This window comes from Marmota flaviventris, chromosome 9, assembly GCF_047511675.1.
Source record: "Marmota flaviventris isolate mMarFla1 chromosome 9, mMarFla1.hap1, whole genome shotgun sequence".
NCBI classification, from domain to species: Eukaryota; Metazoa; Chordata; class Mammalia; order Rodentia; family Sciuridae; genus Marmota; species Marmota flaviventris.
The window spans coordinates 95,224,678-95,242,866 of record NC_092506.1 but is presented as its reverse complement, the minus strand read 5'-3'; the positions used below and the strand labels follow the sequence as shown (position 1 = coordinate 95,242,866).

General features: G+C 33.0%; 1 protein-coding gene across 2 annotated transcripts in view; it reads left to right on the top strand.

Annotated features, from left to right (window-relative positions):
* Positions 1–18,189, top strand: part of Rdx (radixin) — an 82,380-nt gene that overhangs the window by 24,332 nt on the left and 39,859 nt on the right. For both annotated transcript variants that reach the window (XM_071616686.1, XM_071616685.1), the window contains exons 3-9: positions 78–161; positions 4,397–4,492; positions 5,038–5,312; positions 12,155–12,238; positions 12,442–12,588; positions 15,119–15,215; positions 15,929–16,092. In XM_071616686.1, coding sequence (XP_071472787.1) covers positions 78–161; positions 4,397–4,492; positions 5,038–5,312; positions 12,155–12,238; positions 12,442–12,588; positions 15,119–15,215; positions 15,929–16,092 — 947 coding nt within the window. The remainder of the gene's footprint in view (positions 1–77; positions 162–4,396; positions 4,493–5,037; positions 5,313–12,154; positions 12,239–12,441; positions 12,589–15,118; positions 15,216–15,928; positions 16,093–18,189) is intronic.

The following is an 18,189-nucleotide window of genomic DNA, read 5'->3' as shown; positions in this document are numbered from 1 at the left end:
ATTTTTCTCATGCCTACTAAATAAGTAATTAAATATATTGTCTTTCCTAATGATTTTCTCTTCTGTTTTTATTATAGATCAATGTAAGAGTAACTACAATGGATGCTGAGCTGGAATTTGCCATTCAGCCCAATACAACTGGCAAACAGCTTTTTGACCAGGTATCATTTAATCACATGAAGCATGCAACTTTGATACCACATGTATGCCACTACATACTATTTTTATGTGTGTGGTGCTGAGAATTGAACCCAGGCCTTCATGCATGTGAGGCAAACACTCTACCACTGAGCCACATCCCCATCCCACTAGTTTATACATCTGTATTTTCCTGTACCATTATTGATAGTCCAACAGTGTAGTACCAGGAATTTTTCTCAATACCTATTCATATAATTTGAACAGCTATAGAGATATTCTTTATTCTTATTACTACATTTGTGTGATAGTACTTTTTAAAAAATTTAGATATTAAAACATACATAAAACCTAAAAATTGTATATAATGTGATGTCTAATTGAGTTTTATGTATATATACAATGTGAGATATACATTGTATAATGTTTAAGTCAGTTACACTCTCTGTCTCCTCAAACATTTATCATTCCTTTATGGTGAAAGCATTCAAAATCCTTTCTTCTAGCTTCAGGTAAGACCAGGAGCAGACTGGGTCCTCTCAAGAGTGCATAGCTGCATGGGTCAACATGCAGCAAAATCCCATTTTTAATTATTAGATTGAGGCTGGCTTCTTGGGGGTACTTATATTGAGTGCATGCAGTTCTTTCGTTTGCTCCTGGAGGCTGACTCTTCCTCTCCTAGCCTCCTTGTTTAGCTTCTACTTGTGGGATTAAAATATTCATGTGCCCAAGGAATACTCAGAAATCTCTTATTAAAATTTTTGTTTATATTTTTTTCTTTTTCTAATTCTTTAAAAATATAGTCTTTATTAATATAATAGTATATTTTATTTAAAAAATACCTGTTGTAGTTATGCCCCCAGCATTTTAAAATTTTTAGGTATGTGATCAAAAGTTTCTGATCATACCTCCAGAAGAAGTAGGGAAAGAGCTTCTTGTGAGATTGGGCATACTAGGGAATTTCACAACTAAACTCTTCCCGATTGTCTTGAATATTAGTTGTGTAAAGTTAGTTAAAGTACTATGCCTTGTGCCCACTGTGGCACATCCCCTTTTAATCAGCCAGCATTGTGAATCTCACAAAGCATGGAGGCAAAAGCTGAGGCCATCTGTTTAGGTTCACGTTTCTCTGCTACTTTTGCCCCATACCTTTCCTATTCTTACTACCCTGAGCTTGAACATTTTCTGTGGCTTTGCTGGATAGCTTCTCTCTTGTCAAAGTTATTTGGGATCTCCTTTTATCTGCATTAAATTTTTCATTGTTTGGCATTATTAGCTTTTGCAACATTAGTATGAGTCTTTATATTCCATATGTTCCAAAAATGTGTTTGTTATGATAACCTTTAATATATTCTTAGCACAACTGAATTGTTTTTATTTTAAACATTCTTTTTTTTTATTTCTTTAATATATAATTTATTTTTGGTTATAGAAACAAATGTTAAGAAGAGAAAACTTCTCCACCCTCATAAAACAATTTAATAGATGAGAGAACAGATAAATGAAAAACAAAAAATAGAAATTTTAGATTTTGTTATAGTTTTAAAACTACAATATTTAATATAATTTAAATATTTGATATAATTTGAAATCATTCAAATTTCAAAGTTTGAAAACTTCAAAAAAAATTATGACTCTGTGATAAAATAAAAATACTGTATCCTGTATGAAATGAAAACCCTTGTTGGGTTACTTTTGATGTGGGTCTGTTAGTTTTTCTGATTCTAGCACCTGCATCTGCCCATGGAGCTGGTGTGTGGATGCCACCCTAGGTGACAACTTCACCCACTGACATGGGACACATCCCAGGTTCCAGAATCAGAATCCTACTTTACTGACTACTACTGTGTTTTAAAACACCGAATATTAAACATACTGTGAAAATATTTTAGACAACCACTGCAAAACAAAACAGCCACACTGAGTCACACATACACACTCCCTGAACAATACTGCCTCTTCCCCCTCCAGAATTGTTTTTAAGGTGAATTATAGTTCAGGTAAGGAAAAACAATTTCAGTATTGAAATTATAACCCCTCCCTAGCATATGATGAGTGGCCAGCCTTCAGGTATGCAACAAAGTCAAAAAAGAGAATCTTTTCCTTAGAAAGACCTGGAACTCCTCTTGCCTCTCATTTTTCCTCTGCCACCTTTTTTCTGAAACAGGAGTCAGGCTTCATAAGTTAAGGTATATGAGGAATCCAAAATGCCTCCCTCAAAAGAAAGTTAGAAAGGGAAAGAAGGGCAAACAAAAGATTTGATTTTAAATCCCCATTTTTACTCTTTTAACACAAACAAAAAGCCTGGACCAGCTATCCCAGAAATTAGGAGGCCACAGGCACAGTTGGAATTCACATAGGCCAGAGAAGTTCGCATAGAGGAAAAAAAAATCTACTTCAAAGTCACTGGGTTCATTTGGGCTCCATGCCTGCATATCTGTAAGTTCGGGATTGGTGCTAGACACTGAGGCCTGCAAGTGCTTTTACTGCAGGGAGAAAACCCTACTGTTAGCATGTGCTCAGCACAGGGAGCTGTCCTGATTCAGGCAGTCTTCTTGGGCAGCCTCTTTCTTGCTGTGTTGTGAGTATTTGATGAATTGAAAGAGCAAACCATTCCAGGAGCAAGATTCCCAGGTAAAGAATAAAAAGCAGGACTCGTCTAATTCTCCTCTGACTCTGTCATGGGAAGTGGGCAAGGCATGAAGCACAAGTTGCAGCCTTTGAAAACAGAAAGATGCAGATAAACATTCCACTGGCTTGCCAGGCCTGAGACCAGGGAGCCAGTGATTGGCTACTTTGGCCACTTGGCTGCTTAACCTAAGCTCAGAAATGCATCTGCTGCTTCTCACCACCCCAGGGCTTTCTTTTCACTACATTTTCTCTGTTGCTACAATGACAAGCAGGTGCAGAGAGGGAATAAAATTCTGAGAGTGGTATTTCTCCCTGGAGAGAAACTATTTTTTGTATGTAACATTTTAGTGAAAAATTCAAGTGAGAGTAAACTGAAGGATCAATTTGCTGTATTGAAACCAAAAGCCTGGAATATTTTAAGATTAGTTTTAAAAAATGAACAATGTTTATCATTTAAGAGCTGAAGTTAAATCTTCTTAAGTTTTTAAAATGTTAGTGACCCCTCACTTCCCTTCATTTTAAGTATTTTATTTTATTTGAAGTATGTTTTAATATTCTTTTGTTAAGTGTGGGTATAATCTTGGGTGTATATGCTAGCTGCACCACTTTAGTATTCTATTCCAGTATTTCTGAGTACCTGCAATAGGATAATTATTCTGTGAGAGGACCTGGATGTTAAAATAAAATTTAAAAAAAAAATAGTAATCTCTGTCCTTAAGTGTTAGTGAAGGAGAGTAAATAGACACAGTACTAAAAACACATTTAATAATGGTAGGATAGAATAAGTGTTCTGATAGCAGAATAAAGTAATCAGAAACAAGTGATTAATTTATCTAAAAATTGAGAGAGCTTTCTGCACAGAAGGCATGTTAGTTGAGCTGAGCCTTGAATAATAAATTATTCAACAGGTGACAAAAGGACAGAAGAAACATTCTAGCAGAGAGTTAAAAAGCATGAGCAAAGGTGTAGAAGGGTGAAAGTTATGGCATGTTCCAAGAATGGTTTAATGCTTAGTGATTGTAGAACATAGACTATATCAGACTCTTTTCTAAGCACAAAAATCAAACTATTTGCCCTGAATACCAATAGGGTAATTCTAAGAGTAAGTTGGAATAGAAATGTAGGATTATGACAATTGCATATTTGTTCTCTGGACTTGTTATTTGTTGAGGTTGTAATGGGAGATGAGGAAAAGAAAATACAAACAGGTGAATCAAGTATGAAGACTGAAGTGATAGTACAAAATCGAGTATATAGAAAATCCAAATTTAGGGCTGGGGATATGGCTCAAGCAGTAGCGCGCTCGCCTGGCATGTGCGGGGCGCTGGGTTCGATCCTCAGCACCACATAAAAATAAAATAAAGATGTTGTGTCCACCGAAAACTAAAAAATAAATATTAAAAAATTCTCTCTCTTTCTTAAAAAAAAAAAAAAAAGAAAAGAAAATCCAAATGTAAGTTTTCAGACATGTTCTGTGAATATGTTCAATTTTTCCTTAGGAAATGCCTTTTTTTTAATGGCAAAGGAATATATCTATAGCTCTCTAGTTTTGTTCTATTAAAGTCTAGTTTCTAGTGTCATCTAGTTGCCATGTGAATGAATTTTCTTTCTTTTTTTTTTTTTTTAGGTGGTGAAAACAGTTGGTTTGCGTGAGGTCTGGTTTTTTGGGCTGCAGTATGTAGACAGCAAAGGTTATTCTACGTGGCTTAAACTAAATAAAAAGGTAAAATGTGCATGATAAAATTAAGCTAGTAATTAAGTTAATTTGAAATTATTGTGAATTTGCTGGTAAATTTAAGTGTCTGATTCTGAGTCGCTTTTATAGTTATCTCTGTTCATCATTGCAAGATGTCATATTTTTAAATTAAGCACCATCAACTTCATTTGAGTAAAAAGATACGCTCACTTCCTAGTTGAAAACTAGTATCTGTGAATTATTATCATAAGGCAGATATTACATATTGTATAACTACATATTTGGACCTTAATTGGAACATCTGCAGGATAAGTGTCTCCAGAATATGAAAAGAAGTTTTCAATTTAGTTATTAAATCAGATCTGTGAGTTACAAGCAGCCTTCATAACTGAGCATAGCATTGCTTTTCTCACATTTATTTGTTTACACATTTAAAATCTTACATAGTATTACTTGAAGGTTTGGAAACTTTTATTTCACTTCCTCTTTTTTCCAGAAAGAATTTGATGTGACTGGACTCAGTTGTGTTGAATTTGAGATTTTTATTGATTATACTTGAATTACTGTTCTAGGTGACACAGCAAGATGTTAAAAAAGAGAATCCTTTACAGTTCAAGTTTAGAGCTAAATTCTTTCCTGAAGATGTTTCTGAGGAATTAATTCAAGAAATAACCCAGAGACTTTTCTTCTTGCAAGTTAAAGAAGCCATATTAAATGATGAGATATATTGCCCACCAGAAACTGCAGTTCTTTTGGCCTCCTATGCTGTCCAAGCCAAGTATGGAGATTATAATAAAGAGGTTCATAAACCAGGCTACCTGGCTAATGATAGACTCCTACCCCAACGGTAAGTGAAACAAGCCTTTCTGTTATATTTTTTGAAAATTATATTCCAGAAATTTAAATTAAAATAATTGAGATTTTTAAGTTGCCAGCTGGATCAGAAAGTATACTTTTAAAAGTTCTGACTCAGCCTCTCTGTAGATTTATGTGCTCTATAATTGCTTAAAGTTGATCTACCTCTTCTGCCATCATTTCTATAGGATAAGCAGTAAAGTGATATGTTAATTTAGGCTTAAGGGAAGGATATAAACTGTTGCTGATTAGTAAATGTTCTTAAAATAAGCATATAGATGTTTAGTAAATGCTTTTGAGAATGATAAGTGGCACACTATGTTTCCTCCAACTTTTTAAAAAGGCTTTTTCAACTAGGCTTTCAGATTCATAGGTTGGTGCTCTATTTCTCTACAATATAGTGCTATTATCTTTTTTTAAAAAATGATACTTTTTAGAATATATAATATTATATATATCTTATATATATTAGTAAATATATTAGATATAATAGACATATATTTTAATTGTTGATGGACCTTTATTTTATTCATTTATTTATATGTGATTCTGAGAATTGAACCCAGTGCCTTACACATATGATTCAAGTGCTCTACCACTGTGCCACAATCCTAGTCTTGTCTTTTTAATAGTAATTTTAAAATATGGCTTAGGAAGAAATCATTAGGTTTTGACAGATTTTGAGAACTGATCATACCTTTTGCTAGTTATGTGACAGTAGATTCATAATCTAAAATATCTTGAGTCTCAGTATCCAAATTGGTAAAATGAAGATAAATAATGCTGTTCTGTTCAACTCCAGTTTATGAATACAGTTCATGAATTGTACAGTTTTAATTGTAAAGTGTTATACTGTTATCTGGTAAGATTATTTATGAAATCTAGAAAACATAGTATCAAATGTTATATTTAAATATCACAGTTCTCCTTCCAAACTCATTTGATGAAGCTAGTATCACCCTGATTTTAAAACCAGACAAAGACACATCAAGGAAAGAAAGCTTCATGCCAACATCCCTGATGAACACATATGTAAAAATTCTTAATAAAATACTGGCAAATTTCATACAGAAATACATTAAAAAGTACACCATGATCAACTGGTTTCATTCCAGGTTTGCAAGTTTGGTTCAACATATGGAAATCAATAAACATAATTTACCATATCAATAGATATAAAGACAAGAATCACATAATTATCTCAATAGATGCAGAAAAAGCATTTGACAAAATACAGCATTAATTCATGTTCAAAACACTAGAACAGGAGGGATAGTAGGAACATTCCTCAATATTGTAAAAGCTATATATGCTAAACCCAAGACCAATATTATTCTAAATGGAGAAAAATTGAAAGCATTCCCGCTAAAAACTAGAATAAGACAGGGATGCCCTCCTTCACAACTTTTATTCAACACAGTCCTTGAAACTCTAGTCAGAGCAATTAGGCAAAAGAAGAAATTAAAGGGATACAAATAGGAAAAGAAGAGCTATGCCTATTTGCTGTCAACATAATCCTATATTTAGAAGACCCAAAAAACTCCACCAGAAAACTTTTAGAACTCATAAATTAATTCAGCAAAGTAGCAGGATATAAAATTATACCCATAAATCGATTGTGTTCCTATACACCAATGATGAATCAGCTGAAACAGAAATTAAGAAAACTATCCCAAAAGTACTGTATAGACTTAATGCAATTCCTATTTAAAATTCCAGTGCCATTCTTCATAGAAATAGAAAAAGCAGTCATGAAATTCATTTGGAAAAGAAACTCAGAATAGCCAAAGCAATGCTTAGCAAGAAAAGTGAAGCTGGAGGCATCACAATACCAGACCTTAAATTATACTACAGAGCTATAGTAACAAAAACAGCATGGTATTGGCACCAAAACAGAAATGAGGACCAATGGAACAAAATAGAAGACACAGAGACAAACTCACATAAATACAGTTATCTCATACTAGACAAATGTACCATAAACATACATTGGGGAAAAGATAGCCTTTTCAACAAATGGTGCTGGGAAAACTGGAAATCTCTATGTAACAATGAAATTTATTCCCTATCTCTTACCCTGCACAAAACTAGTGGATCAAAGACCTAGATATTAGACCATAAAACCTATACCTATTAGAAGAAAATATAGGCCTAGCATTCCATCATGTTGGCTTAGGAACTGACTTCCTTAACAATACTCCTAAAATGCAAGAAATAAAATCCAGAATCAATAAATGGGATGGTATCAAGTTAAAAAACTTCTTCACAGCAAAGGAAATAATCAAGAGCACAAAGAGAGAGCCTACATACAGAATGGGAAAAAAAATCTTTGCCACCTGTACCTCAGCATTACTCTCTGGGATATATAAAGAGCTCAAAAAAACATTTAAAAAACCAAATAATCCAATTAATAAATGGGCAAAGGAACTGAACAGACACTTCATAGAAGAAGAAATAATGAATGGTCAACAAATATATGAAATTATGTTCAACATTTCTAGCAATTAAGAGAAATGCAAATTAAAACTACACTGAGATCACATCTCAAGTCAGAATGTCAATAATCAAGAATACAAGTAACAATAAATGTTGGCAAGGATGTGGGGATAAAAATACTCTCATACATTGCTGGTGGGACTGCAACTTGGTGCAACCACTCTGGAAAGCAGTATGGAAATTTCTCAGAAAACTTGGAATGGAACCACCATTTGGCCAGTTATCCCACTCCTTGGTATATACCCAAAGGACTTAAAAAAAAAAAAAAGCATACTACAGTGATGTAGCCCCATCAGTGTTTATAGCAGCTCAGCTCATAATAGCTAAGTTATGAAACCAACAGATGAATGGATAAAGAAAATGTGGTATATATGTACAATAGAATGTAAGCTATAAAAAGAATGCTTTATGACATTTGCCAGAAATTGAATAGATATGGAGACTCTTATGCTAACTGAAATTAGCCAATCCCCCAAAACCAAAGGTTGAATGTTTTCTCTGATATGTGAATGCTAACACACAACATTGGGGGCAGAGGAAGAATAGAAATTCTGTAGATTAGCCAAAGAGGAATGAAATAAGGGAGGCGAGACAGGAAATGGGAAAGACAGTGGAATGAATGTTACTTAACTTTCATATGTACGTAAATATACCACAGTGAGTCTTTATATCACATACAACCACAAGATTGCCATCCTAATTAGGAATAAGATGTACTCCATGAGTGTATGAATATGTCAAAATATACTCTGTCATGTATAACTAAAAAGAAAAATGAATATCTTTTTAATTTTGGTATCACACATATCCCCAATGTTAGAAAGTAGATCGAGATCTTTCTTTTAGAGCTCCGAAAGAGGTTTTTACTTTTTGTAAATGAAAAACAGTATATTATTATTATTGACTTAAAATTTGTTTTGTACCATTTCCTCAAAGTACTGAAGCTCATTTTCATAGCTACTAAATATAAAGACAAAACGACTTTGTCCACATTTGTTAATTTTCTTTGACTATAGGCATTGGTGTTTATTTTTGGCTAATGTATAATTATTGATATATGCTTTATAATGTACCACCAAGTACAGCACCTTTAAAATTTGGTTGTTACTGTGTTCTGCCTTTTAATATTATAGAAATAATCTTAGAAAAAAGAATGATGCATATTCATCAGGAGAATCAGGAATATAACATTTTTAAGTCTCTATGTAAATGAAATATTTGTAAGTCTTTGTTTTTGTTATATTGAAATACTGGAGATTGTGTAATTTGTAAAGAAAAGGGTGTTAATTTGGCCCCAGTTCTGAAGGTTCCCAAGATCAGGCTATCACATCAGGGTGGCCTCTGTTATAGACCTCATGGCAGGAAAGTGAAAGGGAGGTGGGCTTCTCCAGAAAAGAGAAGGGTCCAGTGTCCTAGAGATGTAACTCAGTGGCAGAGTACTTGCCTAGCATGCACCAATCCCCAGTACCACACACAATCAAGAGAGGAGGGGCCAAAGGGGCTAAATGCTTTATAACAAAGTGTTCTTTGGGAACTTACAGTCTCTGGAGAAAGACGTATAAATCCCTCTTAACCCACCACCAATCAACATGGTTGAAAACTCAGTAAGAGTTTTGGTGAGGGCAAGCTGTAGCAATGTTCTTCTGGTTTTAATAATTATTCCAACCCCCCAATCCTCTCAGATATTTTTTTCCTCTTTTCTTTTTCTTTCTTTGAGATGGGTTCTTGCTATACTGTCCAGGCTAGACTCCAACTAACTCCTGGGCTTGAGTGGTCCTTCTGCCTCAGCTTCCTAAGTCCTAGAACTAGAGGTGTACAACACTGAAATTGCTGGTCTCAGATTTTTTAAGGCAGTGAATTAAGTAATAACTAATACCGAATTTCATTTCAGAAAGGATTAGTTTTTACTTTTGAGATATAATTTATATATTAAAAACAGATTAGGTTTGAAGTCAGTACATAGGTTGAATTTTACAATAAAATTACCCTTAGAATTTCTCAAATGTTTATAAAACAGTGAACATGCTTTATTTCAATAAGTACAACACAGGTAGTTGTTTTTTCATTGTTAGGTCAGTTTCCTGTTTGGTTGAATAATTGTCTTATATATAATAGTCTTGTGATTTAAATAATCTTTTAAATACTAAAATGCACTTATAATTTATTTAAATGCATGTGTGCTATAACTCATTCTGTTTAAATAAGAAGAAAGATAGCTGAACAACTTTGGATAGGATTGTTTACCATTGTTAGTGCAGATGTTCTTCAAGATTTTTAGGTCCGTTGTTATTCCAGAATTGATAGTTTATGGAGGACTAATTCAAGATTTAAGCTTACAAGAGACTTGGGCATAAATTTTTAGATTATTGGGTTTTTTTTTTTTTTTTGGTTTTGAATGAAAAAAATACCTTCATAGTGATTGGCTTATTCCATGTATGATGTATAATCCATTTGTTATTATCTAAGTATATGAGGAGGAAATGAGAAATCACAGGGTTATTTGGTGACAATAAACAAATAATTTGATTCTGGTGGATTTTTAATTCTTATATTGAAAAAATCCAAATAAGTAGTCTAGTCTATCACAGTAGTTTAAATTTTGGTGATATGGATAATCAGCTACCAGACAGTATCAATTTCCTTTGAAATTTTTCCATGGTAGGTTTCTGTCTTGGATAGCTAGGTGTTTGGTAGTGACTTTTATGAAAATAAGGGGAAGAAAAAGTAAATTTGGGAGGAGGGTAAATTCAGTTTGATGTTACTGAATTTGAAATGTGGGTAGTATAACCCAAACATTGTTGAACCTGAATTTTTAAGTACAGAAGAAGAAGCCCCTCTAGAAGATACTGAGAAAAAATGGGCAGAGATACAAGAATATTAGAGGAGTGTTATACCATAGAAACTCTAGTAAAAGAATGGTTTAAGGAGAGAAAGGTCAGGCACTGCCAGATAGTACAAAGTGGTCAAGTATGAAGAGAAATTGTCTGCTGGTAATAGAAATTGGTAGGGACTTTAGTTAAGAATAGTTTCAGGGGGCTGGGGTTAGCTCAGTTGGTAGAGCATTTGACTTGCACGTGTGAGACACTGGGTTTGATCGTTAGCATCATATAAAAACAAATAATAAATAAAATAAAGGTATTGTGTCTGTCTATAACTAAAAAAAAAAAAAAAACCCAAAACAAAGAATAGTTTCAGTATAGTGTTCTAGATTGAAGCAGGTGGTGGTAGATTGGGGGCAATGCCTGTTGGGTATGGAAATTAAAGCTAATAAATGTGGACAGTCCTTAAAAGAAGTTTACCTCTGAAAAAGAAAAATATACTCTCTAGGGCTAGGAGAGCATGGGTTTCTAGACTTGTTCCTTTAAAGGAGGGAAAATGATTATTTCATTTGTATGTTCTACAAATTTTTAGTACCTCTTCAGTGTTCTTACTAGGCATATGATAGTGAACAATTATTACAGTAGGTTAAGCCTCTGAGGCTGACTGCATGCTTCATGGTGAGCCCAGAGTCCAGACAGCAAGAGAAAATGTGGAAATGTAAGTGCTCTGATGAGTGACAAAACTGTTCTCCCCAAAAACAAGAGCTTGAAAGAGGATTCATAGAGAATATAATAGACTCCATCAAGAAATCTATTCTTAGGTTGCACCTGACTTGTCCAGGGAAGATTTTATACCCTATATTACTTTATATTGCCAAGAAATCCCTGGGTTTAATGAAAAATTTTTACATCATAAAACAATAGTGTTTTAATACTACAGTTTTTGTAATTCTCATATAGATATTTTAAAGACTGCATTTAAGATAATTTAAACTATCTTAAAAATTTCATATTATTGTAGATTCAAATGTAATGTTAATTTAAAAAATTTCTGTGTGTCCTCTCAGCCTTCTCTAGTGGTAACATCTTGAAAAATTATAGTGTGGTACCAAGATACTGACATTGACACACTCTACCTTATTTAGATTTCATCAACTTTACATGCTCTTATTTGTGTATATATTTAGTTATGTGTAGTTTTTATTCACATATATTAATTTATATGACTGCTACCATGGTCAAAGTACTGAAAGGATTTTAGACTTTTTTTGGAGGGGGGCTACCAGAGATTGAACTCAGGGACACTCAATCACTGAGCCACATCTCCAGCCCTATTTTGTATTTTATTTAAAGAGAGGGTCTCACTGAGTTGCTTAGTGCCTCACTGTTGCTGAGGCTGGCTTTAAACTCTCAATCCTCCTGCCTCAGCCTCCCCAGCCACTGGGATTACAGGTGTGTGCTACCTCACTACTGGGCCAGAAATCACAAAAGTATTAAAATAGTTTTTTCCCCCCCACAGTGTTTTGGAACAACATAAACTGACAAAAGAACAATGGGAAGAAAGAATACAGAACTGGCATGAAGAACATAGAGGAATGCTAAGGTATTTTGGTGACTATGTTTTCCTTCAATTAAAGTATTTTTATTTCATTTAAAAATTTTCAACACTGTTATATATTATGCCCCCCCCCATCATTTGAGTTTTATGAAAAAACATTAAATTTCAATCCAATGTATTTTTGTAGTTTTAATCTGATATTTAGATTCTTCCACTTAAATATATTACATTTAGCTTTATTTCAACAGGGAAGATTCAATGATGGAATACTTGAAGATTGCGCAAGATCTAGAAATGTACGGCGTCAACTATTTTGAAATAAAAAATAAAAAGGGTACCGAATTGTGGCTAGGCGTTGATGCTTTGGGTCTGAATATTTATGAGCATGATGACAAGTAAGTAAATCAACTGCATAATGAGCTAGTTGTTAGTTGGTGGTGTAAATGTCTATCAAATTATGTTCTGTTTGTAAAAGTGGTTTCTTGTCTTGGTTACCCTTACTGTTTGTTTTGTTTTGGTTTTAGTACCAGAGATTGAAACTAGGGATGCTTAAGAACTGAGCCAAATCCCCAGCCCTTTTTCATTTTGAGATAGGGTCTTGCTAAGTTGCTGAGGCTGGTTTTGAATTTGTGATCCTTCTGCCCTGGCTTCTCAAGCTACCAGGCTTATAGGCATTTGTATTTCCATTTTCTTAGCACCTTGCAGTTTCAAAGGTTCTACTTCTTGGTGTTTATCAAATGGGGTGACTTTTATTTGAGTTGTAGTTTATCTCATTTTGAGTTATGTCTTCTTATCAGACATAACTAAAATCTCAATAGGTTAAGGATAATTCCTTAGATGTTATGATACTGACAAATAGGTTAAAGTTAACATGTATAAGAAATCATAAGCAATGAGAGAAGTTATAATAGAAATATATATATTGGGTTTTGAAACATTTTTTAAATGTTTATAGGAATTGTTTTGAATATTTTGGACATGAATAGAATGTTAAGCATAATAGACAGTCTGATTATATTTTAAAAGTGACTAGCTTGTCAGTACTGCATTATACATAAATATATACACACACACACTATATATGGGCATATATCTGTATATATACTATATTGACATATATATATATTTATATATGTGTACATGTATGTAATACCATATAAATATATCAGATTCTGGTAGAACTTTTGGGGAATAATTGCTACAATTATACATTATTACCAAACCACATAAGCATTGAAGTCTGTGTCAGTATTGCCTTCTCCTAAGGCATTGTTTTTTATTCTGGGTTGGCTCCAGAATTTTAGTTTTCAGATTATACCTGTCTAATAAAGTATGTATTTCAAAGTCTATAATTATGACTCCAGAAAAGGAATTTTGCAATTTTTACTCTATACAAAGCAAGTTAGAATGCTAGCTATATAATTCACTACAGGAAATTTAGCAGGTTTTTCAAAGGCAGAAATTACCTTAAGACTAATTATGGATGGATTTTTATTTTTTCTCCTTTTAAAAAAATCTTTGAGCCAGGTGTGGTGGTGTATGCCTGTAATTCCAATGACTTGGGAGGCTGAGGCAGGATAATCTTGAGTTCAAAGCTAGCCATAGCAACTTAGCAAGGCCCTAAGCAACTCAATGAGACCCTATCTCAAAATATAAAAAAAAGGGCTGGGGATATGACTCATGGTAAAGGGCCACCGGGTTCAATCCCTAATGCCAAAAGAAAGGGAAGAAAATTTTTCTACTTGTTTCCAGGCTCCCAATATAATTCTCACAATTATATTCTTGTAATTTTTTAAAAGTAGCAAATAAATGTAGCAAAGTTTTACCTTAAAAGTATTGTGTTCCATCTGGATGCTGTGGTTCATGCCTGTAAGTCCCAGCTTTGAGGAGGCTGAGACAGGAAGATCACAAGTTTGATGCCAGTCTAGGCAGCTTAGTGAGATACTGTCTCAACATAAAAAGGACTGGAGGCAGGGAACAGTGGATGTGGCTCAGTTGTAGAGTTGTGGTTGTGTTTCTGTCACTTCCTTTTCAAGCAGCTTACTTTGATTTAGTGGGCATTAGAGGCTAGAATAACACATGCATATTGTGTAAAGAATGTTTTATGTAGAAAAAAACAATTTGCTATGCTGTAGTACCTATGTGCTTAAGTATTAAAGGTAGTACAAATAGCTAGAAATTCTTAGTTATGAGTAGCCTGGATGACTTCTTGGCTAGTGTAAGAGTCAGTCATTTCTCACTTATATGATTTGATTGATAGTCTGAAAAAGTAAAATATATGAAAAAGCAGAAACAAAATTACTTACTCTAATCAGATTCCCTGTATTTTTATATGTAGGGTGATAAAAAGGGACAACTGTCATATAGAGTTTGAATTTTAGTTCTACCACTTATCCAGCCATTTGTGAACACTTTAGAATTTTAAAAAATTGAGATATAATTCATATACCATTAAATTAATTCTTTCCAAGTATACTGAAAATCCAATGTTTTTAATATATTCATATATCTAAACATTTAACAAGAAGGAAATAATAGTAATTGATGTTCATAATCCACATGAGAAGTTATAAAAACCTAATTTTTGCCCTTTCCTTCTTAAACATATTTAACTGAAAGTTGTAGTAGCTTAAAAACGGAATAAAAATCTAAAATAATATAGACTCCAAGAGACTTATTTCTATACTCTGATTACCAGATATTTTTTCTTACATAATTTTAGGAAAATAACTCTAATGCTTTTAAGGTTCATGACACATTTATAAACTCTTTGAGAGGTTATTATGTGATTCAATATGTCAAATTTCTATTAAAAATACATTTTGAAAACATAACTCTTTAAGATTGCCAAACGGCCCCCAAGAATTGATTAACTTTTTCTGTTGTTTCCTGCCTTTAATTAAAGGGATGCTCTTACTTTTTAAGGTTAACACCTAAAATTGGCTTTCCCTGGAGTGAAATCAGAAATATTTCATTTAATGACAAAAAATTTGTTATAAAACCAATCGACAAAAAGGCACCTGTAAGTAAATTTATGTTTTAACTCTTTAAATTTCTGCTACTTCCCTATGATGTCACTTGAAGAATGGCATTAATCATTTATTGAATTGCTTTTGAGGTACATTCTCTATTTTTTAGTTTTAACTTTCCCAGTGGTAAAGTAACAAATGTTTCACCATTTTTAAGAAACAATTTAAAAATTATTTGGTGACTGGAATATAGTAGAGATAGTTAACTCTGTTTATAGAGTTTTATATTATAAATTTTTTTTTTCTTTCGCTTGGAGCCTTGGATCTTTAAACAGATTTTTAACATTTAGCTAATGTCAGGGATACTCTAGCATTCTATCTCTGCTTGTTATTGAAAACAAAAAGATATGGAGGACATTTCTAGGTTGAAAACAGCCACAAACAAGGACTGATTTTTGACATTAATTGTGAAAAGCTAAACAAAATAATCTCCTCTTCTATGGTGGTAAGGAACAGGTGGTCATAGTTATTTGGAAAAGAAAAAAGAATGACATTTAAAGTAATGAGAGAATAAGATATTAATCTCTGTATAAAACTGGTTAGGCATGCAGAGGTAAGGAACTAGTAATTAGGAATTAGGAAATTTAATGATTTCTAAACTATGTATATATATTGACATTAGAATTCATACCTCATGTTGAAATTTAATGGATATGAAAGACACTATATTTCAGAAAGGTTTTAAATCAGAATATTTTATGTTCAGGATTTTGTTTTTTATGCACCGCGTCTAAGAATCAATAAGCGGATTTTGGCCTTATGTATGGGAAACCATGAACTGTACATGCGACGAAGAAAGCCTGATACTATTGAAGTACAACAGATGAAAGCTCAGGCTAGGGAGGAGAAACATCAGAAGCAGTTGGAAAGGTATGAATTTATAGCCTTTCATTTTTAATTGGTACAATAAACTATCTAAAACTTAAGACTTGTCAGTTTTATTACTGTACTCTAATTTTAGATTTTTATATTATTTGTCATTGTATTAAAATAGATAGCATTATCACATTGTCCTTTTTATTTTTATTTTTTTAAACCTTTTTTAATATTTAATATTTTTTAGTTGGACACATTATCTTTATTTCATTCTTATGTGGTGCTGAGGATAGAACCCAGGGCCTCACACGTGCTAGGCAAGTGCTCTACCACTGAGCCACAGCCCCAGCCCCTCACATTGTCCTTTTTAAAAATGAATATGTATAATTTTCAAGGTAAAATATATGTGACAAATATTTCTTGGAAAATAGCTTTTCATGACTTCAAAGATGTGTATTTTTATTTTTTTTTTTAATCAGTCATGCTTTTCACCTATATTGTTTGGGGCAGAGTAGTTTAAAAATTTTCAAATGTGTTTTGCTTTTGACATATTTCTTAAGTTTTTAAGGGTAAGAATGTGCTCAATGTTTAACTTTGAAATAATGTTAGTAACATCGTAGAACTCAAGTTATTGTAGAATAGAAAAACACCAGTAATTCCTACCAAAGACCCTGATCTTTTTGACTGTTTCTCTTAGTCTTGAAAGATACTATTAAATGCACATTAAAACTGAGAAATATTGAATAAAACCCTTATTGAACCTGGAACTACATTACTCATTCCAGCAACATAATTCCCATATCTGATTCTAGATTTAAACTGTATATTTTATTTGAAAAAAATTTAGTGGCCAAACTGAAGCTAACCCTTTATTGTGGAAATCTTTATGGAAAATGTGATCATGTAAGAAATAGAGGTCTTAAGAAAATCAAAAACTCCAAATTGAGGAAATCTAGACATACATTTTAAACATTGGACATAATATAGTTTGTGTCTAGTAATTAAATGGCCCCTCTTCCAGATGTCACTGTGCTATTATAGTTCTGCTATTTGTATTTAATGATTTTTTAAAAATGTTGTAAGTAATTCAGATGTTTTATTATTTTTACTTATTTTATAATATTAACTTAAATTGTATGCCCTACAGAATCTGACTTTGTTAGATTTTGTGTGGACATGGACCTTAATAATTCCTGATTCCATTAACAAGGATACTAAATTATATTGTTACTTTGGGCTTTGTCCTTTTTTCCTGCTGTCATGTGCCTTTGGATTACATTGTGTTTCTAGTCTTACTTTTTAAAAAGTTCTTTATATATATTCTTATATTTTAAAAAATCATCATAAAACTTTTACTCTCTTCTCCAAAGTTTTCTATGCTGGATTAAGTGAAAAGTTACTTTATGTGCAGTTCCTGTATCTTATAGTCACCCCTCCATATGATGTCTAGTTGTTCTGCTGTCCTATTATTTACCTTATTCCTCAGCACATAGAAGTGGGCTATATGGAATCTTATTAGTATCATTTGGTGATAGTTACTCTAAAACCTAGAAGGAAGTGGAACACTTAAGTTTCTTTTTTGGCATTGTAATTCATGTTTCCTTTTTGGAATACATTTTATAGCTTTTCATTAGTAATTGTTTATTGACTGCTTTATGCACAGTGAGAGTTTATAACTTTATTATTCTAGTCATTTAAGGATTGATAGACTTTCAGAAATGGCATGCTAAGTCTTCATTTATTCCCTGCTTTACAGGGAGAGAGAAATGGCAGCTGTATATGTGGAAACAATTTTGGTCAAGCCCACTGGTAAAGTAGCCAGCAGACATAACTTTGGGGAATGCTCAGAGGTGTGCTGTCTGTGCTGCTAGAATCACTTGGGCAAAAACAGTAGATGGGAAAGGGCAGCCAGTAGACCTCTTACCCTACAATATCTTTGTTTTTGTGGCTGAATATTTTCCCCATAATTCTTTTATTGGCAATGAAAATGGTCTTGTTATTTATGTCCAAATTGAATGACTCATTCTGTCATACCTGAACATAATTTTCTATAGCCAAGATGGTTACTAAATTTAAAAACTGAAAACCTTAAGTTTACAATTTGGAATCAGATATCCATATGCCAATTGTAGGTTAGCTGTGGAAGCTTCT